We start from the raw sequence: 17,877 nt of genomic DNA on the forward strand, positions 1-17,877 counted from the left end.
AAGCGTTGTATATTAAAAAGTTTTTTTTTATATTATTTATTCTTTTAGAATTTTTAGTATTTTTGTATGATACATCTGATATATAAAAATATCGTGTCACGCTGTTTGCGGTCGAACTCCTCCAAAATGGCTTGACCGATTTGAATGCTTTTTTTTGTGCATATTCGGTAGGTATGATAATAGGTTGTAAAGTATGTCTCATACCGCTAAGTGAAGGGGCGTGACACCTCCCATACAATCAGAATTTTTCATACTGCTTATCTCTGGAAATGTTCGTGGTAGAGTACTGAAACTTGGTATGGAGATATATGAAATAAATCCCATACTCTTAGAGGAAATTGCGGCTATTTTATAAGGGGGCGTGGCGCCTTTCAAACGCGCTGAAGCTATTACGTATCTTGGTATGCATATACACTTTAGCTAGGTTATTTAAGATGGCAATGGAAATGTGCTTTCTTACAACCACCAAACCGTAATACTAGAAGATAAATGCGTCACTGAAAATCATGAACGTGAACTGTTGGTGAAAATGTTGAACGAAAATGTTTTAATACATAAAATTAATTTTTGGCGGGACGAAGTTCGCCGGGTCGCTGGTTCTAGTATAAAATTTGTTGACTTTAGTGGTTTCCTGGCGTTATATAACTTATTTTATAGCCTTTACAAAAATACCAAACACGTTCACATTGTAAACAAAGAATTTTCCGATATTCGTCCACTTAGGCGCCACTGTACGGCAAGTACATATCGTCCCCCATGCCAGAAACATGGATATGGCTCATTCCACGGTAATCGATACCGAATGAAACGAAAATAAACTAAAGAATATGACTGTATTATTTCTAGTACGTAAGAGTAAATAAATCTAACTTTCAAGACTGAAAGCCAAAATCTGAAATTTATCTCAAAATCAGATATTTTTTTACTTTAGGTTGTACCATTTACAAACCCATATGAGAGGTTAATTTTTTTCAAAATTTACAAGACTTATTTTCGTAGTCTATTACCTTTTTTGCATTGTTTAAACTGTCAGTGGAGAGACAAATTCCTTAGCACTGTAACGGCGTCATGTTCGAATTTTTCGGGCAAGTACTAAATATTTTATTATATGATGAAGCAAAGCATATTTTAATGTCACGCCCGTCACAAGATACAAAAAATAGTTATTTTTTGAAGGAAAACACATCTTGGACAGTGTAAAAAAGCTGACGAAAGTAACGCTATGACACAGGGGAATATGTGCGAATTGCTTTTAAGTATTTTTATGCTTTTATTTTCGAAAAAAAGAACCGATTATGTTGGTCACGCCCGTCACATGGCACACCCGTCACAATTTAAAGATTGACAAACTTCAATAAATTCGGCCAGGGACTGCTACCGTTACTTATCAGCTAATCTGAAATGTGTCATATATCTGTTTGTGATCAGCGATGATAAAGCTAATCATAAGGATATGTTGCTCGAGCGATGGGAAAACTTAAGCTATGCTGTCACGGATAAAAAGATATCATTACTTCGCTTGTCAGGGCAAAAAAAGTATCTGAAACGGGTTTTTCAGGTAACGGCCAGGGTTTGACAGGTAATAGGCTCATACTATTTAAAAATAGGGTACTTTACAATTACTAAGCCATACAATGGTGAAGAAGAGTCCGATCAAGAATTATCCCGTCTTTAGGTGGCAGAATCTTGTATGTGTTCGTAAAATCCGATTTTTTTAGAAATAAAGTTAGCTTAGTTGTCTAATAATGTGTATTTATGTATTCATGCTCAACTTGTCGCACCCGTCACAAAGTCAAGTCACACCCGTCACAGTTAAATTTGGAACATATAATAATTGCCAATAGCGGCAAGCAACTTTGGCGTAAATGTCGAGAATGTTTATTTAACTATACAACGAACTATTTAAAACCATAAGCAGAAGACATAATTAGCAGAAAAACTCCGATGCAAGTAAGGAGTAATTCAGATAACTCGTTCGGATTAAATTGTTTTTGGAATTTTTATTCCAGGCATTGTGTATATCTCGGAAACCTATTACAAAATACTTGTTTTAAAGAATTTTGTATTACGGTTTAAGAATTAACCCTTAAAATGTGAGTTGAAATGTCACACCCGTCACCGTGGAATGAGCCATATGTAAACATGAAATTTAGGGAGATCAAGTTTGAAAGTTTTTATTTACGAGACTTATGTATCTCTGCACTTATGTAATTGACATTGTGAAATATGGGGTTCCGTGTACGTATGGTATTCTGGGTTTTGGGATAACATAGAACAGCCAAAGGCTAATCAAGTCAACCCAATAACTAAAATTGGTAAATTTGCACATTCATGCTTCTGGCATATGGGTGACGATGATATGTATTTACTTAACATTTATTAATTTTTTATACGCCTGTTCTACATATTTTTGTAGTAAGAAAATAGTAGTCATATTTCCTGTTAACATTCTTCTATTTGTATGAAAACAAGTCAATAAAATTTAAGTTTAGTACTCCACTCTACTTACTTAATTAAATTTATAGTTTGCTCAAATATCTTTTTGCTTCGCTGAGATATTACAAAAGTGCTGCGGATAGTACACATGGCCGCTATGTTACTTACATTTCAAAGAGAAAGACTTGTACTTTAACACCTTTTTTGTATTTTTTTCAGAAAAATTACTCTGGCTTGCATACACAACTTCAAAAATGGGCAAAAGCGGCATTTTTTGCACTTATAGGTTAGAATATCTCAAAATCCTGATGTGATAGAGCAATTCTATGGCCAGATTTGAATTCAACGCACTAAAAACCTTCGGGAAAGTATAGTTTGGTTTCTGGGTAAAAATTTTGTCCGCCTGTGTTATTATTATTTTTTTCATTCTGGAATATTTATGTATTATATATATATATCTACTTCGATCCCTTTAGGCTGTTACAAACAAGCGTTATACGAACAAGGTATAATACCCATGTGCTCAAGTGCGCTTGGGTATAAAAATTTTCAAATATGAAAAAGTTCGGGATTATCGTATCAGAGAACACCATATAACATCAAAAACTAGATTTAAAAAAGGGGCTCATGGAAGGAAAGGGAAAATGTGGGTCTGATATTACGAAAAATGTGTGCATTCAAAGCCAAAACGGTTGCAATACGTAATGAAGTAGAAGAAAGGCAAGCTAGATACCTACTAACAACCGAAATTTTCTTTTTGTCTTTTTCCCAACTAAAATTTTCTAATTTATAAAGGCTATTCCACTGGTTTATCTTATTTTATCATTGCACTTTTGTTTTGAAAATGTGGTTCATTTTATTGCTAAATGGGAATGATTAAAAAGAATGGCACCTCTTTTGGCACTTTTATTTTTCTATTTGGCACTTTTTCATCCTCAATATGGCTAAGGGTAGTTGGCAGCCCTGTCCAAGTGAGCAATTGTTCAGTGCAGCCGGCCTTATATGCGAGCCTCTAAGAAATCGCCTCATGGGATAAAACGCAGCAAAATTACGTTCTTTTTATATAATATGCCCCTTTTGAACTTTGGCTACTGGTTTAAAGCACTGTATAGGTTAAGCACTCGTTCAATATTCTAATAATTTACAAAGTTTTTAAGTAATAAAAACGATGACGTAAGTTGATTATAGCTTCTTTTAATGTTATTTCTAACATTCGCCTTCGCATTAGCGAATGTGAAAAATATGACATTCGAAACATCCCTAGAATTTTTTGTTGTTTCGGATTGAAAATGAGAATGTGTGTGTGAGTTTGTGTTTAAAATTTTAAAATTAAATTCCTTGCAAAAGCCAAGAATTTTAAAAGTACCTCTCAGCGGTTCTTCCTTATTAATTTATTATCATAGGTTTTATTACAAATCGCTCATCATACCATTTTTTTTTTTCAAATGGCATAGAAACGTGGATGAGAAGGCTTTGGGTTCTTGCGGGGGAATTGTTCTGCTCAACATTTATGGCCCTGTTCGCACAAGCGACGGATACCGAAGAAGATGGAATCAGGATTGATACGAGTTTTTAGCGACATGGACATAGTTAAGCGCATAAAAATACAAGGATTGCGCCGTCTTGGGCATGTCCTTCGACTTGGCGCCCATGGGTCGAAGAGGCACCAACGAACAAAATGGCAAGACCATGTACAAGAAGAGAGACCATTGGCGAAGGTGTTTTCAATACTTAAAAAATATCTCTTACAAATCCATTTTATTAGACATAGTCCCGTTTCTCATGTACATAGGTTTTAAAATTTATCTGCTCTTCAAACACATTATTTAGGGCCGTTTTCTCATCTAACCTTTAGTTTACCGGCCACTTTATCGTCTCGATATACGAGTTTTTGTTTTCTCATCAGCGCATTAATTTCTCGAATCGATAAACTGTTGCTCACCAGATGCAACCTTTAAAATTTGTACCCAACTTTAAATTTTGGTTTGGTTTTGGTTCATGAGTCAGATATATTAGATATTTCAACCAAGGTTTTGGCTTTTGCTAACAGTTGCTCTTGCTCTATATTTGCTTATGTCGCATTGCCAACCTTTGAAATTTTATGACGAATGTAGTGAAGTTTCACACTCGGAAACGTAGTGAAGTTTCACTCTACGGAATAACAAATTTATTTTTATCGGTAAGATAGGAAAATGAAAACACTTTAAAGTGAGGAACAATTTATCTGCCCTGTTAGTAAAGGCAACTTTACTGCTTACATTAGAAAACGGCCCTTAGAACAAAACTTCTGTTTAAAGGGCAGATAAATTTTAAAACCTAAATACATGAGAAAACCCCTCTTAGGGCCGTGTTCTCAACCAACCTTTAGTTTACCGGCCACTTTATCGTCTCGATATACGAGTTTTCGTTTTCTCATCAGCGCATTAATTTCTCGAATCGATAAACTGTTGCTCACCCGATGCGACCTTTAAAATTTGGTTTGGTTTTGGTTCATGAGTCAGATATATTAGATATTTCAACCAAGGTTTTGGTTTTTGCTAACAATTCCCCTTGCTTATATTTGCTTATGTTGCATTGCCAACCTTTGAAATTTTATGACGAATGTAGTGAAGTTTCACTCTCGGAAATGTAGTGAAGTTTCACTCTACGGAATAACAAATTTATTTTTACAGGTAAGATAAGATTAAAATTATAGTTTACAAAACTAAAACCTCGCTATTATAATTTCCATTCGTACTTTCATCAGGTATGAAACTTGAGAATAGAAATCGCTGCATCTTTTAGGCGCATCAATATTACATAGTTACATCCCGAGCTAATAAAAGGGAGGTAATAATAATAATAAAAAGAAACAGCGACGAACAATTTATCTGCCCTGTTAGTAAAGGCAACTTTACTGCTTACATTACGGCCCTTAGGGCCGTTTTCTAATGTAAGCAGTAAAGTTGCCTTTACTAACAGGGCAGATAAATTGTTCCTCACTTTAAAGTGTTTTCGTTTTCTTACCTTGCCGGTAAAAATTAATTTGTTATTCCGTATAGTGAAACTTCACTACATTTCCGGGAGTGAAACTTCACTACATTCGTCATAAAATTTTAAAGGTTGGCTATGCAACATAAGCAAATATAGAGCAAGAGGAACTGTTAGCAAAAACCAAAACCTTGGTTGAAATATCTAATATATCTGACTCATGAACCAAAACCAAACCAAAATTTAAAGTTGGGTACAAATTTTAAAGGTTGCATCGGGTGAGCAACAGTTTATCGATTCGAGAAATTAATGCGCTGATGAGAAAACGAAAAGTCGTATATCGAGACGATAAAGTGGCCGGTAAACTAAAGGTTAGATGAGAAAACGGCCCTTAATGCTATTTTTTTTATTGAGTACAATAAATGAAAAGAAAAAAGGAAAAATTAACAATTTTGCTTATGATTATGAATTGCGTACTCGGTACTGTCCGTATACCAGACGGAAAAAATGTTGGCCAAAATTATGAGTCCTGAAGTATAAATGCAAAAACCGGTACGGGTTTACAAAGAATTTTACAACGAAAATGATAATTTTACAAAAGTTATACCCGATCGCTCAACTCGGTATTATAAACATTCATAGCATAGAGATGAATTTCTACTTGGTATTTACCCAAATAAATACCCAAATCGACGGTAAATGTGAACAAATATTTTTAACGTTGTTTCCTGCCATTTCTTGCGCAGTTTTTGCAGATGAGCTCACTTCACATTGCTTGTAGTGTTACTGTTTATTGTAAAACATTATATTTTCTATATTATTTGATGAAAGAATGATAATGTCTGTAAAACCAATACATTTGGCTGCTAGTTTCCTTGACTCTAATAGTCAAGTCAAGGGCAAGATTTAAACCCATCGGAATATCTAATTGCGATGCAGTTAATTTATGATATGGGTACCAATTGGAATATGTGTAAATGTAATGGTGGACCTACCAAACTGTAAAGCTAGAGAGGAGAAAAACGTCTACAGGAGCAAGATGGCGGTTCGTATTTTGACTATTCCATGCACTTCAGCTGCCACTGAATGCTCACTGAGCACTCAAGGTTCCATCCAACCAAAAAACGAAACAGCTTAAGTGCAGATAATGCCGGAAAAGTATATTTTACAGCACATCAATCGAATTTCTTCAATAAAGAAATACGACAAAAGGATACTTCTCTAAAAATTGTACCGGCTGAAAATAGGGTAACCACCTTTTCAGATGCCCAGACCCCGAGATTGAAAAATATAATTATTAGTATTCACTTATGGTGGTTTTCATTAACATTTCTTAACAAAACTTTAACTCAAGCCTGGAAGTTCACAGCCTATGTGAAAACATTCGACGAAACATGACTTTCCTGGGCTAAAGGCACAAAAGTAGCTAGATAAACACATCTGAGAATTTTTTCCAAACTCCGAGAATTTTGTGGCAAACCCTGAGCCCTAAGATTCAAACGGAAACCCCTAAATCTCGGGTTGAAAAATCCAATCTGGCAACCCTAGCTTAGGGTGAAACCATCAATTCGGCATTCAACACCTCATTCTCCTTTAAATTATTTTCGGAATGAAACTGACGATGAAAAATTAAGCACCAGAGACTAAATTATGATTTCGTTCGTATAATATAATGTAATGTTGCAAAAATAAATATATCTATTTAATATAGTTTTTGTGTTAAATTGTTATTTTTCACCTTCCCTGTACTCACTTTTATTTAAAAAATTTATATTAAAATTCATAAACTTTTGCAGAACAATGTATTGATGCTCTAAATTTTCTATGACATAGTTTATACCCACCTTTTTGGTAAATACCAGTATTTTCCCATTTTTACCCAATTTTACCGGGTATTTAACATTTGGGTATTTACCCTTTTGCCATCTCTAGGTATGCACTATACGGCACGGCGCGTTACAATCTCGCACTAAAGGCTTGAATGTACCATGCTACCGTATTGATTTTTACCCAATGCCACCATAGTATAAACGTCTTATATCGTGCGGGATTTTGCCGAACAGTACCGTATATACATTACGAGTATTAAAATTTCTTAAGATGGACTTATAAATATACAACAACAAAAAATTAATTAAACGAAGAATTTCACTTAATGCAATGCCCCTCCAAATGTTTACAAATAAATTGTATCTACCAAAAAAAACGAGAAAATTTATGAGCATTGCGACGGGCCTTTTTGGATTCTAAAAGTTTATGCATTTTTGGTGTATGCCTTCTTACTTCTTAGAACTTACCTGCATGATTTGTCCTCCAGTCCGGAAAATCCGGGCATGCCTGAGATGCCATGCGATGTGGGATGATTTGACACGTATGGATACATTTTGCTGGTGGGTATGGCAAATGAAGAGGCAGCGGCGGCTGCGGCTGCTGCTGCGGCAACTGTGCTGGCGGCTGCTGCGGACGCGGCAGCGGCGGCGGCTGATGCGGAGTTGGGTGAGTGGTCGTTGATGCTGCGATGCAGCGAGGAAGATGTGGCCGACGGCGTGGGTGAGCAACTGCTGTCGCCTGTCTGCGAATTAGTTCCGGAAGGTGGTGTGAGCAAGAGTTGTTGTTGTTGTGACAATTGCTGTTGATGCTGGACGCTGTGGCTATGGCCTAGACCGTTTCCGCTTTGAGAACTGACTGCTGCAGCGGCGGCGGCAAGTTTGTTGATGTGCAACTGTTGTTGTTGCTGTTGCAATTGTAATGCCGCTGACAGTGAGTATTGGCTGTGATGCTGCTGCTGTTGCTGTTGCTGCTGGTAGTGGTGGTGGTGCAATTGCTGGTGTTGTTGCTGTGGCGTAAGCGCTCCAAATGTGGTGGATGATGGGGAGGACGAGGAGACTGGTGAGTTGGACGATTGATTCAAATGGCTGCTGTTGATGTTTACGCCGGATGACGAGGGCGACAGTGACGAGGAATGGACGGCAACAGAAGATATGTGATTGCCGTTATTGTGATTGCTGGTGCTAATGCCGTTATTGTTACTGAGGCCACTGCTAAGGCTGTTGACGGACGATGTGGAAGAGGCTGCGGCGGCGGCTAGGGCGGCGGCAACAGCTGCTGATGACGAATTTTGTGACGTTGAAGTTAAATGTGAACTGATAAATGGCTGAAACTGTGGATACTTCGGTAGCATACTATCGAAAACAAATTTTGACATTGCACATTCTTTTGTAGCCTCGAGCCTCTGGTCTCAAAATTTGTTTATGTTTATTGATCGTTCAATGCAGCGATCTCGTTTGCTATTGAATTTCGTGACTCGATATGAGTTCTTTTAAAAATTCTTGATGAGTTTGTTGACTAACGATTTATTTGCGATTAGCGCGGACAGGGTATGTGAGTTTAACGAATTCGAGAATTTCATAAATTAAATAATATTCAAGCCAAATAACGAAAAATAACCTTTAAATGTGTGTAAGAGAACAAATTTTTGCCGACTGTGGATTTCGGGCATTGCGAGATTCACAAATTGCAAATCGGTAAAAGTAAAGCTAGGGTGGATTTATAATTAGTGCCTTAGTTGACTAATATTAAATATAATTATTGTATTTTTTATTGCCATAATTTTTAATAATAATAAGTATTAAGCTGATTTTCGCAGTAAAATTTTTTTCAAATTGATACGAAGGACTTCTGAAAAAATATTTCTAGAGCTAGTATTCAAACTTAAAAATCCTTTAAGCGTAGGCAGGCGGGCATGATTTAACTAATGGTTATGTCACCAAATGTGAACTAAATTACAGACCAAAAATTGTTTTGCAACAGAATAACTATTGTATCCTTTTGAAAGAGGAAATCATGTTGACCATATCCACATATTTCTAAAGAAAGTCTTTATTCATACCAAAAGGTTGGAGCTTATAGAACTTGAGAGATAAAATGTATTCCTTTCAAAATTATAAATACTTGCTTGTACTTTGCTTTTTTAAAGTTTCAACAAAACTTTCGTTCACTCCTATTTTACAAGAAGGTGAAAAAACAGTTTTATAATGCAAACTAATGCAATTTTCTTTTTCCACTTTGCTAGAGCAGACTCCAAGGTGCCGCTTTCGCAGTAGATTTACATTGTTTTACGGCTGCAATGTATGAATTTGCACTTGATTTTATATGGACAATGGGTAAGTAAGAGGTAACAATTAGCAGTTAGCGTGTGAAACGGCTATTAAGCTTTGAGTCTCAGAAGTACATAATCGTCGAAAAGTTCAAGGTTTTCTTAATTTTTTGTTTACATAAGAGATCTGCGGAAGTTTTGTTGTTCATAAATACTGCTGAAATTTTACAACGCATATTTTACTAAGTATTTAAAAAACTATTTTTTATTAAAATTATTTCGGTATAATTTATAAGAATCATAAAAAATACAGCGAGAAGAATGTTGAGGATCTACATTGAAAGCGTTAAACAAATTTATCAATACACATTTTCCTTTTTAGACAGAAATACTTTAAGCTCGACCCAGAATTACAGCGGTAGACGGTAAAGCGGTCGACGGTAAGTGAACAGCTGAACAGTTGCCGCAGTGATATCTGTCAGAGTGAACACAAATGCGGCGAACGACGGCTTCCGTCAGTTGTCATTTTGATTTGAAAATTATCATTAAAATTAAGTATTTTATAGGTACGTGCGTGTATGTAGATTTAAAATAAAAATGGATGAAAACTTTGCCAAACTTGTGAAACTAATAAAAAATAATACAATCAATACTCAAACAACGTTGCGCCGTCCCGCTGGGCAGAAAAATATAAATAAATTTAAATCAACCGATAACCGTCGGCAGTAAAAACGCTGCCGCCGCAATAATGAGCCATTCCATGAGTTTTAATTTTGACAGCGGTTAACCGACGACGCTTATCGTCGCCCGCTGCAATTCTGGCTAGAGCTTTATAATTTATTTTATTTCAAAACAATTTTCAAAAAAAGAGCTCTATAGAAAATGATTAGGGACACGATATCGAACCGAAAGTATTGAAATAGTACTCATTTAAGGTATCGTCGTAAAAATATCGTACTTAATATCGGGATAAAAAGACTCGATATTCCAAATATCGATACCAAATACACAAAATTAAATCCGAATATTGGTCTCATTTTCTAATAACGAATGAACACTTTGAACTTTAATTAGTGTTTGCTTATGCAGGGGTAAGTGTGCTAAATGACATCATCGAAGGCGCGGGTTGAAATCCCGCCACATGCCAGCCTAAGTTGGTACATATTTGTGCTCTCTAAAGCCCAAATATATCCATATTGCTTTACAAATAAATTCCAAAGTATAGACATATGGTCGTTTCCAGCGGAAAGTCATAGTACGACATAGATTTGCAAAAAATGAAACCGCTAGGTAGGGCTGAAGTCAAAATAAAAAATATACATATTAGACATAAAAATTCATGTTTTATTTGCGCTAGAAAATAGTTTAAAAACGATATTAACAAAAAAACTTTCGATGGTAATTTAAGTAGCGTAACGTTATGTAACGTCACGTGAGATTCTTCGGCTGATATAAAAAATTAGAACAGATTTTTACATTTTGGAACTTGAAAAATTAACTTTCAATATTTAAAATATTACTACAAAATAAATTTCATTTTATATTATTAATCACATTAACTTTGTAATGTACACTTATGATTCGATACGATATCAGGATTCTGGTTCGATTGAAAACTTTCGAGTAAAAAGTATCGGTATCGAATGGCAAAAATATCGATGTGGTATCGTATCGTATCGAAATTCGTGTTCCTAGAAATGATTCAATATTTTAAATACATCAGGACTCTTTGCGACATCAGGACGCGACTTATTTGCGAATCTAAAAAGAGCAGTTGTTTATAGTGCTTTTTTGTGAAAATATACATATATATATATTTTTTCAAACTTTTTTTAAATTTCGGCCTTAAAAGTGCATAGTTCTTGGGACTGTAAAGTCAAACTGTTGGCGCTGACATTAAAGTGGTCACTTTTTCCAGTAAACAGAAAAACACATGCAATATTTGAAATATTTAGCCGTTCTAATTTTCATTTAAAGTAAGTTAAGTTATTTGATATGTATTGATAAACCACCCTCGGTTGCCGACGGCAACTTTTTCTTTCTTTACCTTTTCCGATAGCAAATGCTGCTGCACAAAACAAAGTTTACCCTTGAGTTTTGCTAAATATCTTTTAATGCTCGAATTTTGGCTTTCATTGAATATCCACGGGACCAAATGACTATTCAGTTATTTTTGTTTTCGATATCTCTCCGGCAATATGCATTCTGACCAAAAAATGTGTATAGATAGCAAACCACGTTCATAAGGACAGGAATGTAGTAGGGAATAAGCTAAAGGAGACGTGGCCACCGCTGTGTGTGAGCCATTGAAAATTATTGTGTTAGTGGAAAATGAATAGGAAGTTTCATGTCGAAACAGTACACTCAGGTACTCGTATCGTTTCGAGAAAAGTTGTTAGTGGAAAGTGTTCACAAAAATAGTAGAGGGATGGATTCAAAAATAAAGACTATTGCTACAGACAGTTGGTAGAAGAGAGACAGAAAAAGAAACAGCAACGACTAAAGGAGAAGTGATATTTCCCTGATCGGGATACAGCTACATACATATCTACATAGGTAGCTGCGGATAATAATATATTTTTACCTTTTTATGGAGGCTTATGTGTATGTATGCCTTTTGATCACGCAATTTTCTATTTAGTAAAGTATTTTAAACTTTAAATATTTATCATTCAATCATTCCTTTGATCAATTTATAATCCTTTTGTTTGCAACAAATTTATTATTATTTTTTGTATTTATTCTTCAAAGGTGTGTTGTTTTTGTTTATATTTCGATGCACAAGTTTCAGTGTTTTCGTATTTAATGGAATGACAATCTTGCCTATTGGCCGTGTCGATAGAACACTGGTTACAAAAACAGAACAAATGCAAAATATGTATATGAAAATCATAAAATGTTTAATCAGCGCAACTTAAACACAAAACACTATCGCTCATTTGTAGCGATCACTTTAGCTCTGTGCCGTCGGCGACTTTTCGAGCTTTAATAAACGCGACGGAGCGGACACTTCTGCACTTTTTGTTTACTACATACATACATATTATGACTATAACTATATTATTATTTTTAATATGTGTTATTGAATTGTTATTTTGTCGTTACTGCTGTTGTGTGTTTTTGGCGTCCTAGGAAAACGACCGACGTGCGTGGAAAAGTAGTATTCCAGATTTAGAGTGTGGATTGTGGAGCTCATAACTTAAGTCAATTCATTGGTCAACTCGGCGTATTAACCAGCCCATAGGTATGAACATATGCATGAACGCATCATTGTGCATTTATGTATCTGTATGCTGTTTTATAAGTTATGTGGCCATTTAAATACAATCTTTAAAAAACTATAAAATTTAAATCAGCGAAAAATGTGTTTACGACAATTGTCCGCATTTTGTCATAGTGCTTGCATCCTTACTTACATATATATGTACATATTTACATACAATCATATATGGATCTACGTATGTACATAAAAGTGTAATGCGTATTTACTTAGATACATATGTATGTATGTATGTACAGGCAAGCACGCATATGTACTACACATGAATTTACCCACAAATGTATATACTAGATTTTATAGGCAAATGTACATACATACATACATATGTATTTATGTACATGGTTTGGTCGTGCGTGAGGAATTTTTATTGCTTTTTTAATTGTTTCTGCTCTCGTTTGGGGTTTTTTCGCTGTTTGCGCAATATACATACGTATGTATAAAAATACATACATATGCATATGTACATGGGCATATATGTATATTAAATTAATTCCAAGCGTACTTTGCTCCGGCGCAAGAGGACTTAAAAAAAAAATAGTCAAAATCGGCTGAGAAAATTTTAGAAAACCATATTTTGACACACGTTTAGAGACGCGCATGTGGATTTTTGACTTATGGTTTTGCTGAGCGAATGTGTAGCTGCCTCTTTGCGCTTTCATTCGCAGGTGACTGCTGATTCTTCTATGGTTGTTGCAGTTGTAAACGCTGTCCCATTGCTGGTGGTGTTTTTTTTTTTCTTGTGTGGTTTTTGGTTTTATGGCATGTATGTAATTACAAATGCGTTACTTTTATGACCATTTAATTTTTATGTTTTTTTCAAGTGATCGATAGGTGGTTCTATATTTGGTGGCACGTCGCACCAGTGTTTTTATTTTACATAACATTTGTATGCTTAACTTTTACTTTAAACTGTCGTTAATGTGTTATGGCAGCGCAAACAGTAAATTTACGAGTAGTTCCGCACCGGGAAAGAAAAGCCTAAATGTCTGGCAGAGGCGTTTAATTTTGTTATCACCACGGTACTGCCTTTTGCATGGATTTTGCGCCCCCTGGTGGATAAATAACTCCGCAATAACACTGAGTAGACTCATTTCCGATTGTGTGGGCGATAGTATTTATTAAGACTAATCACTGTTTTTTAATTGGCATTTTAGGTTCACTTTCAAATAAATATTTTATTTTACTTTTTATTATTTATAATATATTATTTTAGTGTCGCCGCTGTGGAGCGCAACTTTAAGATTTTTAGCTTTTTGGCGCGCGTATAACCCGCTCTGCGCCGGTTTCGTGGCTGTGTTGGTCGATTAGTAAGTTTGCCAGTTTATACATAGCTACTCCAGAGAAGAATTTTCAACTTCTACTTACACACAATCAGCAGAACAAACAAAATGTGCAACACGCGACACTGAGGCAAAACGGCCACATAACAATGAAATAACATAAAAAATAACAATAATAATAATAGTAGTACGTAATAATATTGTACAAAAATAGTAGGTATGTATGTATGCATGTATCATCAGCGTAGCGCGTTCAACGTACGATATATGGTGTATGGCGAATGGCGTATGGCGTTTGACGATTGTCGCTCGTATTGAAGTAATAATCACAAACAGTTAAAAGACAATAAGACGCGAAATTTCGCTTTCACGGCACTCGCTCGTACACTTTGAAATCGACTTGGAATCGTTGGTTAGCTGATATTTTTGTATACGCTTGGCTACGCTTCTGTTCGTCGGGTATACACAGGCAGCGCAAACACAAAACACTAAACGCTCCGCAGACACTACTGCGCTCTACGATAATAAATATTATAATAAAACGAAATTTTTAAAAGAGTATAAAAATTCGTGTAATTGGTAATATCTGCGCCTTTGTACGCGCTATGACTGTGCACACGTTTGCGGCAGCAGCGACGTTGCAGCGACTGCGACGACGAAAACATCGGCAGCTATATAGGAAATAAGTGTGGCGACGCCACTGCGACACCGTGGTGCTCAAGTGTGGTGTCTCTACTACATTGGTGCTCCGCCTGACCAGCCTCATATTCACGCCACTGAGCAGCGGCGATACGGGCCCAGACAGAGAAGGCGGCCCATTTAAAGGAAACAAAACGAAGCGTAAATGAGTCGAGTCGAGAGATTATTTGTCAAGTTGCTCATTTAACTGATTGGAACTGGGTTTGATCGAATATTGGGAGGGAGTGGCAGATAAGAGGAGAGTCTGAACAGGAGGTCTAATTGGAATTATTTGCAGTTCGTCTGAGTGGAAAAAGAGTTGAGTTTTTGAGGATAAAACTGCTAGATTAAATGGTGCGAGAGCAGAATTTTACGAGTAAATCGGATTGCAGAGAGCAATGTACTTTATACATGAAGCTCACAACCTCACACCACTGATAAGCAGCACAGAGCCACTTTAAGTACCTACGCTTTTATAGTCTCAGTAAGATTTATTAGTACTGGTGTTTATGGCATATTAGGATTCATAAAAATGTATTCTTATTCTGCGAAGATAAGCAATTTTCTTAAAAAATTTAATAACTAACAAAAGCAATAGTACAAACTCATTCAGGTATCTATGTGCATACATATGTATGCTTGCATAAGTAGTCTCCCCTAACCTATATTCATCCATTTAATTGCTCGCATCGATACCATAAGTCTTCAGCCTTGCCTCCCTCTTCTGGGTTGCAGCACCCAGACCAGATGTCTCTTTCACAACACGCAAACCAAAACAAACAAACCACAATTTCACACTCAGCAGCCATAGCGTTGCTTCGTTGTCGTACGTTATACGCGACGCCTTGCTTTGCAGCGCTGCTCATCCCTGCGTAAGGCGCGATTCTCGCTGACTCATTCACTCTGCTATAATTCTTACGAATTCCAACTGCACTGCCCAAGCTCTTCTGTTTCGCTTTCGCACACCGACCTGTACCTTCGAATGGCTGCGGCTTCCGTCCAAGCACACATGATTTCTCGACGGCACATATGTATGTTATTGCGCTAGTGAAAATGATGACTGCCACGACAGTTTCTTGTTTTTGAGTGGAATCGCACTCAGGCTTAGCTTTTAGTGCTCTTGGCGAATCTTCGAGCAGTTGTACCGGTCATCAGAAAAGAGCGCTTGCTCTCTGAGACTAGCTTCAGATGAGTTTACAGAGCTTTCTTATTTCTCTCAATCAGGTAGACATTTAGTAGCTTTGTAGTACATAGTTTCTTTATTTATTTACTAAGTGTTCTATGGATACTTTATTTTCAGCTTAATAGCGTGAAAATGGGTACTGAAAGCAGAAAGAACTCTGTAAGTACGTTTTCGTTTGAGTGCTTCTTGCTGATGTAGACAGAAGAAGATGAGTGCGATTTAGTTGAGGCAGCACATTTGTGTCTGAGTGAGCAAAAAAAAAAACAGCTTAAACATCTGATTTGAATATGATATGAACTGATATGAAGTTTGGATAAATAGCATATAATTTTATTTTTGAGTAATTGCATTTGAATAATTGCAATAAAATGTAAATAACATAGCCATTGGCTGGTATCCCATACATATCTACATGCCAATCAAACTAGTCAAGTATTGAACACAATGCTCGCATGCAAAGTTGTTAAAAAAAAAAAACATTTTTAGATACTATGTAGGCATATCTGAGGTCCGAAATGTATTTTCGCTGACTAAGGTCTTTCAAAGGCTTCATCGTTAGGGCCAGTATGCGTCTCTCAAGAAAAGCAAAAACTCCATATAAAATGACGTACACGAAATGGCTAAGAAATTTTCTTGAGTGAAATTCGCTGCAGACAGTACGCAGTTCTTAAGAAATTTGCTACGCTTTCTACTACGGTTTTCTAAAGTTTTTTGTGAAAAAAGAGCACAATGCAACCCATCCTCGCAACAGAAATATATGCCCGTTTCATTATTTTTTGAGAAAAGAGCGAGGCAACAGGCTGGTGAAGTATCAGTTGTCAAAACTCCTGGACACACACGAAATAATGGAAATTTTTTTCTTTACCGTTTTCTTAAGAGCTGCATACCAGCCTTTAGGTAGGTAGGTGGATGTGGTTGTCGCTGCTACGCAGGAACGACTAAGAGCTTTCACTCCCCCTTGCTAAACCATTTTGAATCCTCGATGAAACTCGTCAAGCGCCTAGGGTTTAAATATCCGTATTTGTCAAGGTCACTAAAGAAAGTAGACCCCAGATAGCGCAATCCGCTTCTCGATAATGCCGGGCAGTTACAGAGAAGGTGGAGACCTTGCAACTTTTGCAGCATCTTCATATGGTAAGACACTCCGAGCATGGTTGCCGCGATTGGCAACTTTCTACCAAAATTGGTAACTTTTAGACCGTTTGGTAACTTGGTAACTTTTGTTTAACTTTGGTAACTTTTGCAACCAAACATCTGTTTGCATTACTAGAAAGAAATTAATTATGTTGTGCATGTGAGTAATTAAAAAAGCCTTCGAGTTTCAGTGGTGGAACTACTGACACTTTTACAAACCTATCGATTTACTTTGATAAAACTAGAGTTATCTCATATTTGAATACCGGAAATATTTTGAGTTACAATGGCAGCACTGCTGGCTACACTTCTAAAAAAAAATATCGAATTTTGGAGGTAAAGTTTGAATTCTACCATTTCACATTTTAATACTGGAAAAATTAGCCCGTCAATATACATACCCAGAGGGGAAAATCCCTAGTTCTGAACTGGTGCGTTTCTAGTACATTTAGACCCAGTACTGGTTCGCGATAAATCTCTTTTGCATGCAAGCAACTGGCGAATTTAACATGGCGATGTCCTAGGAAGTGTCAATTGCGGGGCACCGAAATTGCGCATATGGAAACTGTGCATTTAGACATTATTTCGGTTTCAACCGAAACTGTGCATGTATGCTTTATTTCGGTTTTTACCATATGCATTATTTCGGTTTTAAACCGAAACTGTGCATGTATGCATTACTTCGTTTTTTTTCATATGCATTATTTCGCTTTTAAAAAGTATGCATATGCATAATTTCGGTATTTTCTCATATGCATTATTTCGGTTTTCAACCGAAACTGTGCATGTATGCATTACTTCGGGTTTTTCATATGCATTA

General features: G+C 36.3%; 1 protein-coding gene across 1 annotated transcript in view; it reads right to left on the reverse strand.

Moving 5' to 3' along the window:
• LOC118738353 (homeobox protein abdominal-A-like) overlaps positions 1-14,866 on the reverse strand; it is a 209,776-nt gene extending 194,910 nt beyond the window's left edge. Inside the window, exons 1-3 of the mRNA XM_036469275.1 lie at positions 14,325-14,866; positions 12,087-12,348; positions 7,704-8,751 (exon numbers count right to left, since the gene is read on the reverse strand). Coding sequence (XP_036325168.1) covers positions 7,704-8,611 — 908 coding nt within the window. The 5' untranslated portion in view covers positions 8,612-8,751; positions 12,087-12,348; positions 14,325-14,866. The remainder of the gene's footprint in view (positions 1-7,703; positions 8,752-12,086; positions 12,349-14,324) is intronic.
• Positions 14,867-17,877: the final 3,011 nt, after the last annotated feature.

Source organism: Rhagoletis pomonella, unplaced genomic scaffold (assembly GCF_013731165.1).
Source record: "Rhagoletis pomonella isolate Grant_MI unplaced genomic scaffold, Rhpom_1.0 Rhpom_scaffold_00004, whole genome shotgun sequence".
NCBI lineage: Eukaryota > Metazoa > Arthropoda > Insecta > Diptera > Tephritidae > Rhagoletis > Rhagoletis pomonella.